The 14,596-nt window shown below is 41.6% G+C and overlaps 1 protein-coding gene across 2 annotated transcripts in view; it reads left to right on the top strand.

Moving 5' to 3' along the window:
• The window catches only part of si:dkey-34e4.1 (carboxyl-terminal PDZ ligand of neuronal nitric oxide synthase protein), a 53,617-nt gene extending 40,825 nt beyond the window's left edge, over positions 1-12,792 (top strand). Inside the window, exon 11 of one of the 2 annotated variants that reach the window (XM_040158278.1) lies at positions 10,619-12,792. In XM_040158278.1, coding sequence (XP_040014212.1) covers positions 10,619-11,183 — 565 coding nt within the window. In that variant the 3' untranslated portion in view covers positions 11,184-12,792. Of the gene's footprint in view, positions 1-6,003; positions 6,248-10,618 lie in introns of those variants that run through there. The other variant, XM_040158280.1, reaches the window with a different exon arrangement.
• The last annotated feature ends 1,804 nt before the right edge of the window (positions 12,793-14,596 follow it).

Here is a 14,596-nt window from a genome sequence, read left to right as displayed (position 1 = left end):
TTTTAAAGTACCTTAACTGCCTCCATGAGTTGTTACCATTGATTTTAGAACACCTGCATGCAACCGTACCTTTTGACTCACGCACTATTTTTGCCTCACGTCTCTCCCTCCAGACCCCCCCAACAACTCTCCCCTAATTCTCATTGATTCCAGTCTTTCTGCAACGCTAAACAAAGTGCCTGCCTGCTATAGCTTCATGTTTAACAGACACACACTGTACAAGAGGGATATTGATCTTCCCATCTAACTCTCTGCCCAAGTTTTCGAAACTATTCCTTTAATGTGCAGGCACATTCTTAATGTGGTACCAGTCAGTTTGTGTTTGAGGTAACCGGGCCCACAGAGTGACACAGTGGAGCCTGTAGCTTTTAGTGTTATTAGTGGAGAACAGCTCAACTCAGCAGAAACAGCCTCCAGCTAATGAAAGTGTGACTGTAATCAGGGGATTACAGAACATGGGGAGAAAAGGGCTGGGGTTAGACAAACAAAGAGGGGATCAGGTTTGAGGTTGAAAGAGGGAATCAGAGAAGCTTTTGGGTGAGAATGAGATTTATGAGAAACATGGAAACTCCATCAGCTTTAACTCCATCCCAGTGTTTCTACTCCATGAAATAACTCATTTTGAGAAGCCATTAAAACACATTTTGATAGAGTGAAAACTGTAAATGGAATCGTTTTCTTTGGAATATTTTATGATGAATGTGTTTTGCTTTTCAGAGATGTGTGAGGTTCTATTTCTTTCATTTTATTGTATAAAGTGCTTTCCCTACTGTACTTTTGACCGAATGTCTGAAGGCTCTGGCATGCAGCTCAGTGATACACAAGCAACCCTTACCTTGAATTCATATATGTAGACACAGCATGTAATGACTTTTTAATGAGCTTTTTAATGAGCTTTTAATCTCCTTAAAGCCATCACAAAGACCAGCTATGGTAAAAATAAAAAAAAGGAAAAAAAAAAAAACTACTACATAAGATCATGCAGAGCTCTTAAGCAGGATACACTCTTTAGTCATTCTTTTTTTTATCTCCCTCCTTCTCTCGTTCATTCTCATAAACAGTTTGTCTCGCCTCTTCTTTTCTCTCTCTGAAAGCAATCTGCAGTGAAATCTCGAAGGAGAGCATGTTCAAGTTGATTTCAAAACAGACAAGGAGAAAAATAAGGAGTTGGAATTATTGACTCAGTGGTGTAGTCTGCATTATGCGTGCTTGTGGATGTTGTAATTTTGTATGTCTGCTTTGTTTGTGTGTGTCTCTGTCTGTGTTTGTGTGTGTGTGTGTGTGTGTGTGTGTGTGTGTGTGTGTGTGTGTGTGTGTGTGTGTGTGTGTGTGTGTGTGTGTGTGTGTGTGTATGTTTGTCAGTCTGCAGCTTAGCCAGACTCACATCCTGTGGTTTCCTTCAACAGACTCCCAGCCAATCCCAGCTCCCATCCCTTCACAACCTGAAACCCTACTTGGCTACATACTGTATGTTAGACTATTTTTTTTTTTCTTTTTTACATAAGCGCCGGGGGGGGGGGGCATGAAAGGAAAGACAAAAGGGAACAGTAAATCTCTTCCTAAGAGAGACATCTTACGGTACATTTCCATCTGGACATTAGTTTCATCTGGGAGTGTGCCGTGTGCCGGGCTGAAAACCCCCCTTTTCCCTTTATTTGTGATTATGTAACAACCAGCATCTCTTTTCTATCTGCTAGTTTTCCTCCGGAGCTCCTTTGTCCAAACCACATTTCTATTTTCTGTCTCAGGAACTTCGAAATATACCACCAGGGCATTTTATGTTCATTCTTTTAAGTGACTTTCTTCTCTCTGCCATCCTCCTCCTCCTTTATTGGCTTTTGTTTGCCTCCTCTCCTGAGTGACATCATCTTTGTGTAAATAATAATCATAAAATTTTATGCTGGGTTTATACACAAATGGCACATAAAAATAATGAAAAGTCAGGTTACACTGCACAGAAAAAACACCGATAATCAACTTCCAGCAATCCCGCAAAGAAACTTAGATTATGACATGAAAACAGCTTTGACTTTTAAGTGTTTTTATTGGTAGCTTTATGCAGCTCATGTGACTCAACTAGATCTTTTAATCTCACTAAAGCATAGTAAAAATAAGAATAAATGAGAGTTGGAGAAATAGTAACTTAAGCTCCAGAATGTTATTGTGTTTCCCCCCTGACAAACTCCTTTTGCATTACCTTTGGCGCAGTCCTACTCCTGTACCCACCCTCCCCCACCCCCAGATTTTATTGCTTCCATTTGCTTCTGTTTTCTGGATTTCCCCAGCGAAATCAGTGTTTACAGCCTGAGTGGCAGTATTTTATGTTCTGCGAACTAGCGGACAGATACTCCACTGCCATCCCCTCTCGCCATCTCTCCTCCTCCTCCCTTTCTTCGTCCTGCCTCAGTTGACCACCTCCACCCCGACCCCAGGTCCAGTGCCGCCCATGCAGAGTGATAGATTCCGTTCGCTTCACGTTATTTGTGCAGTTTAGCTTTACAGCTTTACATCACACAAGCACTGTCACCCAACACGGACCATAGTCATGTGTGCATGCCAGCTGGCCAACTGAATCAAGTGCTATATGATCACTGCATATAGTATATTGGCAATGTACTGAACACTATAGCTAACCGTATAGTGAGTCACGATTTACATAACAAACAGAAAGATCAAAGTAGGATCTAAACAGGATGTAAAATAGATTATTTGCAACTTCTGAGTCATAGACCTCTTCGTGTGACAAACATGAGAACAAAACTAAGAGTCAACAGCCATGCTAGCAGCTCTGTGAGGCTGTGCTTAGGCAAACCAGTGCTTTGAGCTAAATACCGATGTCACCACACATGCTTACAAGTTCACAATAACAATGCTAATATGCTGATGCTAAGCAGGTACAACGTTTATCATGTTCATCATGTTAAGTTAGACTGTTAGCATGCTAATTAGCACCAAACAGAAAATACAGCCAAGGCTGATGGGGATGTCATTCGTTTCTCGGGTATGAGGTCATAAATCAAAGTGTTGGACAAACTGAAATTTTGACCTGATGGCAGCGCTAGATGAAAAAAGTCAGGGGATCACCAAAGCTGTTACAGTTCATCAAGGGAGGATTAATGTGTGTACGAATTTCCCCAATAGTGGTAGAGATAAGAGTATACATTCAAAATCAAAAATCAACCTCATTGTGGTGCTAGATGAAAGTCAGGGATCACCAAAGCTGGTAGGATTCATCGTCAGGGAACCATGAAGGTCTGTACAAAAATACGTGCCAATCCATCAACTAGATGTTGAGGTAAGTGAAAACACTGACCTGCTGGTGGTTCTGACGTCAAGAGAACAAGAAAGTCATTAGGATTCATCCCCTCTGGACCATGAATGTCTGTACCAATTTTAATGGCGGTGTATCCAGTAGTAGTCGAAATATGCACTCAAAATAACAATTGTCAACCTCATGGTGGCACCAGATGAAAAGTCAGGGATCATCAAAGTCAGTGAGATACAGCCTCTGGGAAAAATTTCCTTGGCAATCCATCCAATGGTTGTTGAGATGTTTCTGTCTGGACCACAGAACTGCCTGACCAACAGACCAACATTGCCATCCCTATGGCCACGCTGCTAAAAACTGCAGTATGCCCACACAGAGCAAAAACAGACACACAGGGTTTCTTTTGGTGTTTTTCCTCTGGCATTGTATAGCCTGCATTCTCTTACACTCTCTCTAACGGTACTGTATGTTGCAAAATCACATTTCCTGACCACATTTCCTATCTTGTGATCTTCCCTTCCCCTACTATCCCTTTTTTTGTTTTCCCTCTTCATCATTAACATCTTCATCTGTGCATCCGAGCTGCACTGGAAGCTTCGTCAGCCCAGTAATTTGATTGCAGCGATGTGATGGGAGTGTAATAGATTATGGTGCCAGGCATTTGGGCAGAGCTGTTTCTGTCAGCTGGATTTACACACTGCTACACACTGTTGTTCACAGATAGGAACTGGTGTTTTTAAGAGGTTTGTGGCAAGATTCATCTGCCTTTAGACTCGGGCTGAGAGCAGAGGTGGAAGGTCGGCTTGTCAGTAACCGAAAAATGTTTGACTGGGACTCTGTCAGGCAGGGTTGCTCTTCAGAATACAGTGGTTTGGATGTTTAAATTTTGCAGACACTTCACAGACTCTCACGTTCATCCACCCACATGCTTCAACATCCCACACGGACATCTTACACGCACTCAGATGGTCGTTGTGTGTTAATTTCTTTGCAAAAGCAAGATTCAAAAGCAAGATGCTTTTGCAAAAGCCCAGTTTAAACCTCCTACTTGTTTTTTCAGTTGCTTTCAAAGGCTTAAGTAGTGTATGAGATTTTATCGGTAAAATTTCTTTCCATACACATGATGTTTTACTGATTCCTTTTATTTTTCTCCACCTGCTAATCTGCACAGTTCATACTGATTCTTTTTGAAAGGGAAAAAGTGTTGCTATTTTTCATGCTATTCTCCATATTCCCTGCTTTGTTCCTGTTTATTGAATGGTGGAGTAAATAAGCACGCTGTGCTTATGAGTCATATGTACTGCAGACACCATGGGGGGTTCGTTTTAACCTCTAAAAAACCTTTGCTGGTTTCGTCTCTGTATTGATTTTCATGTGGCGTGTAATTAGCCCAGGAATAACCAGATATCAGCAGTGTGTGGCCTGATGTGTGTATTTTTTAGTCATGTATTTTTTTCATTCGCTTAGAAGAATAATGCTCTTTTTTACCTTACTGATAATTTCCCAAAGGATAGACAAGATTTAAGATACTTTTAAGGGGTTACCTTCCTGTCAGGAACAGTTTTCCATTCACATTAGTACAACAGGAACATTTATTTTTAAAGAAATGAGCTAGGTAGTTAAGTAAGGTAATTTTTATCTACTTAGCCCAAAATCAAATATTAAAAAATTGCCTCAGAGAGCGTCACAATCTCCACAACAAGAATAATAGAGGATGTATCCCTTTTCCAGAGTAGATAGACATGCAGTGTTGTTTATACACAGCAGACTGAAGTAGCAGTTGTAGAACTAGAACATGGAGAAACAGAATGACAATAAAAGGTATAAATGAAGAACAAATATATAAAATGAAGTATGTATTTAGCCTAATGAGTTAAAGAGTTTCAGGCAACCCATCACAGTGAGCATTTAAATTTAGACATGATGACATTTCGAGCATCTCATGATAATACAACTGAAAGCAGAGAAACCCTGAAAACCGAAAACCCTACATTTCTTGTGCGTTTAGATGTTTGTGGGACACTCCAGCATCTGAGACTTGAGAATTAGCAGTGAAAACCCTGAAGACAAAATAAAAGGATAATGTGGATCTGGCAGTTGTATTATACTGTGAAGGTTGCTGCTGGCAGCCAATGTTCCTGTTAAGAAAAGAAAATGATGCAATAAGTTCGAAAGATCTTTTGGAAACCACCTAGATTAAGTCTTTTACTTACCAGTGCCGATCTTCAAGTCTCAGATGTCAGACTTTTCTGTAAGCACCACTAGAGAGGACGTTTTAAATAAGGCCTTGCATGCAGCTGTGACAGATTCTATCTCAAGAAGTTTCAGGTTTCTACGAGTGGATTTTTAAATTGTACTGAAATCGGTGAAAATTTTGGGAAATGGTCACCAGTAAAGTATAAACTGCTTGTCTTGTAGTTAAAGCCTAGTTAAAGTGAATTTTGCATCTTTCAAATTATTCCAATGGTGTAAGTTTTGTTTGTAGAAAATATTGAAAAATTGGGGCATTCTATGTGATGCTCTCAGCCCACTCATCTCAGTGTCCCCAGGTCGAATTTGTCTTTTTTGGAAACTACGGGAGCGCCCAGTTGGAAATGTTCAAATCTTTCACATAGTGGCTTTAATGGGCTAAAACCTGCAAAATCATTGGTGTGGGCTTTTAAAATCTCTAGTCTTACTCCCTTACACAGCTCCCTGATCCTCTGTAGTCTAACTGTTGCCTCTCTTTGGTACAGGTGCGAGGACCCACTCCTGCTCATCCTCTTCCTCATCTAACCATCCCTCATATTTCTGTCAGTCTGCCCAAACAAACAAACTGAACCCCCAGAATAACACCCAACCAGCCGCAGCTGCCTTTAACCCACAGCTCATGCGTTCCATCGCCCCGTCCCCATCCCCGTCCCTCTCATCGTTTGCTGCACCAGCCTGCCTCTCCCTAGGAGCCTGGGGAGCTCTCTGCCACTGCCTAAGCCCCCTTTCTCTCCTCCTCCTCCTCCTCCTCTTCTCCTCTCTGACCCTTCTCCTCCCTCTATGTGAGTATAACTCAGGACAACCAGCATGTGGAACCAGTGTCTGTGGCACAAGCATGGGACTGGGCATGTGGTGGATGAACAGTGTGGGTGTTAGCTGGCTCATGTGTGGGTCTCACCAGTGATTTCTCTACTAATGACTGCATAATAACTTCCATTTACATGCGGATGTGGTTCTGCAAATTCTTAACCACATTAGCATTGAGGTAATCAGTGAGTCACATGTCATGTGCACGGTAGTTCTGTCTGTGTTTTCCACACTTGGTTGGACTGTGAGGCTCGTTTTGCCTCTCACACTTTTGCCAGAATATAGAAGAAATGTTCTTGTTGAAGATTTGGTATTACTTTGTCAGTGGAGGTTCAGTCTAAACAGTAAAACTGTCAAAGCAGAGGCAGAATAGAAGTACGTCTTGATGTACCTGTCCTTACACTCACTGTGTTTTGGTGGCGTTTTATGGTGTGTAATATTTTTCGTTTGTGTTTTTTGTCATGTGCATGTTTTGCTTCACTGGTCTCACATACTGTACTGGTGCATGTTTGACCAGCAGCCAGTAAAAGGGCAGCATAAGGACATAAATCCAGTTGATTTTATGGCTGGTAATAACTGACAACCTTAGTATTTAAATAAATAATAAGTTATTGGAATTATATATTATTCACAAGCAGAAAAATAAACCCGTAAGACAAATAATCAACGAATGAGGATCATGTAAAAAAGGATCGTGTAAACTTTGTGGCCTTATACATGACAAATGTTGCCTTCCGGCAGCTTATTCTCAGATGTCAGAGCTTTCCACATACAATTAAAAGCACCACTTTAGAAGCCATGATATAATCTTTTTTCGTCCGCATTACCACAAAATAATAATCTTACTGAAAAAGAGAACCAAAGGAACTGCTCACTGTGATGGACTACCTAAAGTCTCTGCAAGTTCATTTTCATTTCCCAGTGAGCTGAAGGCAGTGGCTGCTCAAATGGTAGGAATATTGCAGATATTCTTCTTTAGCAGTAATATGCAGTAATGTAAGTATATGAAAACTGTCGTAAATTGTCTGACTTGAACAAGCTCCAAATAATCTCCTTTAGTTGGAGAGCTTATGTTGCACACTCATGGTATAATGAGCACTGGAGGATTTGAGTACTGTGGGCCATATCATTGTCAAAAGTGTCATCCCAGTCCTTAGTTTGTCTTCTGGTCTGTGTTCCTAAGGGAGGAAAATTCTGCTGAAATATGTTTAAAGTGTAATTAACTGTTGTTTATCAGAAAATTGAGATTTTAAAAGATCCATGGCCCGTAAGCAACATAAAATCACAATTTCCTAAGCAAGACAAAGTAGTCTAATATCTCTAATATTATACAACTCTATAGATCATAGACAAAGAGAACCAAATTTAGCACTGAAGCGAAAAATAACATTCTTGTTCTTGGTATTTGCCACAGAGAGGCTACAAATACTGATGTCCAAAATTACAGAAATATGGTAGGAATTATTAAATTAAGTGGATGGAATTGACCTTTATGTCAATTTGTCTGTCCTTGTTTGTTTAGTAGTTGTGTGAGACAGAATTCCCAAATTAAGTAGACTGGAAAACAAAGGCTAAAGTTAAAAGACAGTTGTGTGTGGTTGTGTGTGTGTGTGTGTGTGTGTGTGTGTGTGTGTGTGTGTGTGTGTGTGTGTGTGTGTGTGTGTGTGTGTGTGTGTGTGTGTGTGTGTGGTTGTGTGTGTGTGTGTGTGTGTGTGTGTGTGTGTGTGTGTGTGTGTGTGTGTGTGTGTGTGTGTGTGTGTGTAACCACAAAGAAACTATTACCCCAGGGGAGAAAAGAGTAGAAGTATTCAAGTATCCACGGGTTTCATTTCACTTTAGGAGAACTCCTGTCAGCTACTCTTATCACTCAGCGTCACATTATTAATGTAATTTCCAAAAATTTAACAAAATCTAATTTCTTCCTCGTACCTTTGGGCTTCTTTTACCTTCTACTCTCAGCCAAGCAAAGAGCAGATACTCAGCAGCTTGACCCAGTTTTTACTGTATCCATATTTCATCTGCTCAGGCTAAGCTGCCACGGCCTGCCCCACTGGTTTGATTGGCAGTTTCATGAATGCCACGGCCGGCTCAGCAGTCCAGCTGTCATCCCTACTTATCTAGCGCCACTGTTCTTATTAGCAGTTACTAGTTATATCATAAAATTGTATGACTCTCTGACCTAGTGCATCTTCAAAGCATTCTTGAATTATAACCTCAAACAAGAAAAAGGGTCGATACTCGGTGGCATGAACCAGCCTTATATATGCACTGTACTGTATTTGCTCGGGTTAGGCTACAGCGGCCGGGGCCCAACTGGCTTCTTGAGCAATAACTAGGTAAACTCTATCAAGTAGCTACTTTGCTAGTAGCTAACTAGCTAGCCAGCTAAAAATTAAAATCAAATCATTCTTTCTTAAATTATTTGGACAGCAGAATATACAGTAAATCTTTGATATCTTCTTTTCAGGGTTTCATGAATAGGCATTTTCCCACAGCAGACATGTTTGATTTAATAGTAAAGGCGTAATTATTAACAATAGTGGCTGTATTCCATTCAGGTGTGCCAATTCTAGGTCCGGTCTGTTCCCGTCTGTTGTGAAATAGGCCTATTGCAATAAAAACGTTAACCTTCAGCCACAGTGTGCAACTGACAAGTGAACAAAACTAACAGTTGTAATTTATAAGATATGATTTATTTAGACAATAAATAATGTGGCATCATAAACATGAATAAGCGTCTGCAGCCATGCTGTCAGCTCTTTGAGGTTGCACTTAGGCACGGTGGTGCTTTGAGCTAAATGCTCATGTCAGCATGCTAGCATGCTCACGACGATAAAGCTAGTGTTAATGTTTAGCCGGTATAATGTTTTGCATGTCCACTATCATGTTTTAGCGTTTTAGCATGCTAGCGTTTGCTAATCAGCACCAAACATTAAGTACAGCTGGAACTGAAGGGAAACAGTGGTGCAGGTATGCAGATGGTCATAACCCAAAGTAATGGACACGTTTAAATTCTACTCTAATGATGCCAGAAGAAAGTCATGGGAACACCACATTTATCACAGTTTACACTTGTGGACACATGAATGTCTTTACCAAATTTCATGGCAATCCATTCAATAGTTGTTGAGACATTTTACTCAAAACCAAAAATGGGAACCTCATGGTGGTGATAGAGAATAAGTCAGGGGATCACCATGTCAGTAGGATGCATCCTCTAGGCAGCATGGGTGTCTGTACAAAATTTCATGGCAATCCTTCTGATAGCTGATACATTCAAACTAACATAGAGCCATGCTACTAACATTCAGTGGAGTTCTTGGCTTGACTTTTACCCTGCAGGGCTCTGTGTGCTCCTCAGTTTGTTAAATTAGGAAACAGCGGATAATTATGTCTGGAGATGGTTTCCCTGCACCATTACAACAAGTCTGTCATTACTGGAGTTGTCAAAACCATCCTCATACAGGAGCAGAGACAGTAAATATATCAGCAAGTCACATAAGTTCATTACCGAGACCAGCATTCGACCACAGACCGGATTTCACAAGGGAACGAAGTTAGCAGCCACCAGTATAATGTAGATTGGAGGAGTCAGGGAGGAAGGGAGGCTTGTTAGTGTTGTGTGTGTGTGTGTGTGTGTGTGTGTGTGTGTGTGTGTGTGTGTGTGTGTGTGTGTGTGTGTGTGTGTGTGTGTGTCAGGACTGTGATTGTGTGTGGCTGTGCGCCCTGATGCTTGTCGTGGCATTATTGTGGTACTATCAGAGAGACTGCAATGTTGCTATTTCTGGTGTGTGTGTGTGTGTGTGTGTGTGTGTGTGTGTGTGTGTGTGTGTGTGTGTGTGTGTGTGTGTGTGTGTGTGTGTGTGTGTGTGTGTGTGTGTGTGTGTGTGTGTGTGAGTGAGAGGAAAGCAGCTCTTTCCTTGCTTCCATACCCCCAAACTGTTTTTTCATTGGCTCTCTTTCTGCCCTTGTCCCTCTGTTTTCTCAGCAAGGGAGCTGTGGGATGCAGATAAGTCCCTAGACAGCTGAAACAACAAGGAGCCAGAAAGAGAGAGTTACTGTCTTGTCTAGTAATAGCTCAGGTCAATGGGGTATAATGTGACTGATGGAGGGGAAAAACGGTCTTGAGGCTTATTCTCATGTTCCTTGGCACAGAGAAATGATGCTAAATCTGAATTAGCAAAATAAAGATAAAAATGTGCTCATGGATCCACTGTGAAATTCTCAGCATGTTATTCGATAAAGGCCTTGGTCAGACCTCACTAACCAGAGTGTCTGTTCTCTTACTTGCAGGTGTAAACAGACAATCCCCAAACTTGACCCTCCTCCACCCTCCCTGAACCGCAAGCGGGCCAGCAGGACCTTGTCTCCGGGGTCAGAGGTCACAGCTGTGCCCACGCCTGGAGAGGTCGCCGCTAATGATGCGGCCCCCAGCCGCAGCAGCAGCCTCTCATTCCCAGACATCACCCCCAGCTCCCTGTCATCCGCTGATTTCCACTCCCTCAGCAACGGCGAGAGCAGCTCCTGTTCAGCCAGCGAGGACTCAGGGGTCCGTTCTGAGACCAAGTCCCTGCTGTCGCCCCTGCGTGACGACGACGACCTGTTCGGGGACCGCGGGACCTTTTTAACAGCCTCCAGCGGCTGTGACAGTCCCCCGGAGGAGAGAAGTGAAGCAGCTCACTCTCCCTCTGAGTCGTATCCTGCCGAGCCCCCCGCCCTCGCCTCACACTCGGACACCTATGAGCACCCACTGCCCTTCTCCTCTCCTGTGAATGAGACCTGCCTTCACATCAGTTTTTCTGAGGATGAGCTGCTTGAGAGCAGCCAGGAAGACCCTAACGTCCCACAGCAAAGTTAGGAGGATAGGCTGACATTCCCCTGGAGACCGTTCACGATGTTATTCAATCAGCTTTTAATGCAATACTTACTGTCAGACCCTCCTAGGTTTGCACCGGGCTCTATTTCGGGACCTTTAATTATTCTGTCCACTTGTGACACAGTACAGACATAGCATTGCCAGTTACGGAAAAATAATCTATTGTATAAATTATTAGCGAATGGACAGATTTAGTATTTTTGTAATGAAAGTAATGATCAAATTTACTTTTTAGTGACTAGAATGTTAGGCAGGATACATGTAGCAATACTCGCACTGTTAAGATCACACGTCATTTACCGTAAGCCAATGAGGGAACACATTTTTATTTTTGCTAGTAGTCAACGTTTAAACATTATTTTGTATGATGCTTCGCTGTGGTGCAAACAGTTGTGGAAATACCATTTTCTGGAGCTTTCACAGAGTGATATACGGTATGATGATCATGCAGATGCTGGGAAGAGCCTCGCCTTCTGAAAAGGACCTGAGTGGATGATGGGTGGAAAGAAAAGAACAAGAAAGTCAGTAAAGGGAAATGGGCAGGATAGAAGTGAGCAGATCTAGTTGTGTTTTGGTTTATGCACATCCACTTGTGGCTGTGTCATAGGTTTTTGTATTATCAGAGTTGAGTGGGTTATAGAATGTTTTGTGCTATTTGTATTTTGGGTTTTTCAGACTTAAAGGCCTTAAAGAAGCGCTGGAAAAAAAATTAGCAGAATAGCCAATGGGAATTTGTATTCTGTATTGCATTGATTCTGTATGTAGCATGATTGCAGTCCTTCAAAACATAGGGATTTCTGCATTGAATGAAAATGATTCTAATTTTGAAAAACAACACAGGAGGAGAGCAAACCATCAGTTAACTAACGGCATTGAAAGCTTTGGATTGCACCGGTCTGAGTGGGGAGTCAGTTATGAAATGAACCATCAGACTCAATGGGAAGATAACGGGGGAATCGCATAGGACCTTGGAAGAAGACTCTCTCTTTGTGACATCCTGAATGAACAGAAAATGACAAGCTTCAACACATTAAGCTGACATTGTTGCCACACATGCAATATACAGCAATATTGTAGCTTAATCTAAATGTTGGGAACATTACTTTAACTTCATTGGTGTAAATCAATATAGAGCTGCAACAGGTAGTTAATTAATCAATAAGCATATCGCTAGAATATTAATCTGCAACTATTTTGAGAGTTAGTTAATCATCTAATTCATTTTTAACCAAAAATACCAAACATTTGCAAAATCCGACTTCTCCACTATGAGGATTACCTGTTTATATGATCGAGTTTTGGGCTGTTATCAACAAGGGAAATTTTCATCTCAATCTTAAATCTCAAATGTAAATATTTAAGCGCACTGTTGTAACCTATTGACAGGTAGAAGTGACAATTAATGGCCGCGAGAGGAAAAACATCTGAGGTGTGAGAAGAGGGGTGGTTTAGAGTTGCACGTGTGAAATGCCCACAGGCAAACCTTTTTACACCCAGAAGCGAGGCTTTTCTCAGCATCACATGTGGCAGGGAGCTATAATAGCAATAATGTGGAAGAAAAAAATAATAAAGAGGAATAGTTGAACACTTACCTGCTTTTTTTTTTTTTAATCCAGACTGTGTTTGTGTCAATTGCAGAACACCACAAGATAAGACTTATCTATGTTATTATAACTGTTTACTGCTGAAATTACATGTGATTGCATGTAATATACCTGCTGGCTATTTTCCATCTCTTCAGCACGGTAAGCAATTTTATCCACTGACTGAGTTGAATGTACTGTGGGAAGATCAGGCTTCAAACAGGGGCAGCAGAGGAGATCATAGGCAGTTCATAGCTGGAGTCAAACCACAGAGTAACAATGCAGCCTTAGGCCTATTAAAAAAAGAAACGCTGTTGGCTTCACCTCTTCGGTTTGAATGGGAACAAAAATAGTCCGTCTGCTCTCCTCCTCTGCCTTTTACTCTCTGCATTAATTATGTCTCCTCACATTCACATTTGGCATTAACAATTCATGTCTCTCTCTTTCCCACATGTGTAACATTTTCAAGGCTCGTTGAGACTTTCTGTCACTTTCCTGGAGTTCTTCTGCTCCCGAGGAACCTTTCAAAGGTGCGCCGTTTCTTCTGTGAGCCTAACAAAGCTCACCTCTGCAGTGTACACTGTGGCTGCGAAGCAGGAACAGGTGACTGACAGGCTTAATGCGTTCAGGGCCTCAGTGGGACGCAGTAATGAGAATGGAGGAAAATAGGAAATCCTTCAGCTCTAAGGTGATGGAGCTGTTATTTCCCCTGCACCGTTCTGATCTCAGGAGTGCAAACACCACCTCTGGTACAGGCTAAACATCTGTGGTGTGTTTAATTTGTGGCACAGGAGCCCATTTCTCCCTGTGTGCCTTCATGCCCTCCCTCAACTTGGAATTCCCCAACTGGATAATAAATAATGCAGGATGTCAGTGTGGCTCAGGATAGCAGAAGCTACTCCCTCCTCTTTTATTCTTCCCCTCCGGGGTGCGGGCTCCATCTGAGGAAGCGTCTTCCTTGGACGTGGCCTCCGTTCAATACCAGTTCAATACCAGACTGCATCTGATCTGCGATCAATCTGACATACCTGCAAAGAGCCAGATCTCTTCTTGATGCTGACTGTTAACCTTAGCTCTGAGGCTTTACATAGTCGTTAAAAGTAGATAGATATCGTCCTTTGTGTGCCCATTAATGCTGCAGAAAAGTCACTGGTCTTTGTATAGACAGGAGGCCGTTAGCGATCAAAGCATTGTGTGTGAAGCTGGTGATAACAGACACAGGGATGAAATCACATCACATGCCTACTCATTTTAATAGCTGCCAGTGGACAAGATAGGAAAACAGATTAGAGGGTTAAGAGATTTTTTAAAAATAATTCAGCAGTGCGCGATTTAAATGCAAATTTGTAATATTGAAATGCATCCTCACTTGATCCGAGATCCATTCTGACACACGATCAATATCATTCACCGTTATCTGCTCTTCTTCCAATACTAAGAGAATTTAGGAAAATCGGGTAACCGAAGCTCTACAAGAGCAGTACAGAAGCAGCAAAGTTGAGAAAGTTTTCACAGTGGCATAATTGGTTTCAAAGGTTGAAATGACTGCATGTTATACACTTTGATGGGACTATTTTACCCCGACATCACAAGCAAATAAACATGATATCATAAAAATGCTGCACTCGGGCTTTTGACAGTCTAGGGAGAATGTGAAGGGGAAATGCAGTATCTACAAAAATCAATATATTAATATTTATATTGAAAGCAATAATATAATAAGAATTACAACATAATAATCTCTAATAATTAATCTGCAATATAATAGATTTAAATATGTGATTTTAACAAAATTTAACCAAGTCATGTATT

The sequence above is a fragment of the Xiphias gladius genome, chromosome 20 (genome assembly GCF_016859285.1).
Source record: "Xiphias gladius isolate SHS-SW01 ecotype Sanya breed wild chromosome 20, ASM1685928v1, whole genome shotgun sequence".
Classification (NCBI taxonomy): Eukaryota; Metazoa; Chordata; class Actinopteri; order Istiophoriformes; family Xiphiidae; genus Xiphias; species Xiphias gladius.
The sequence above is the reverse complement of the archived record's forward strand: the minus strand, read 5'-3'. Positions and strand labels throughout refer to the sequence as shown.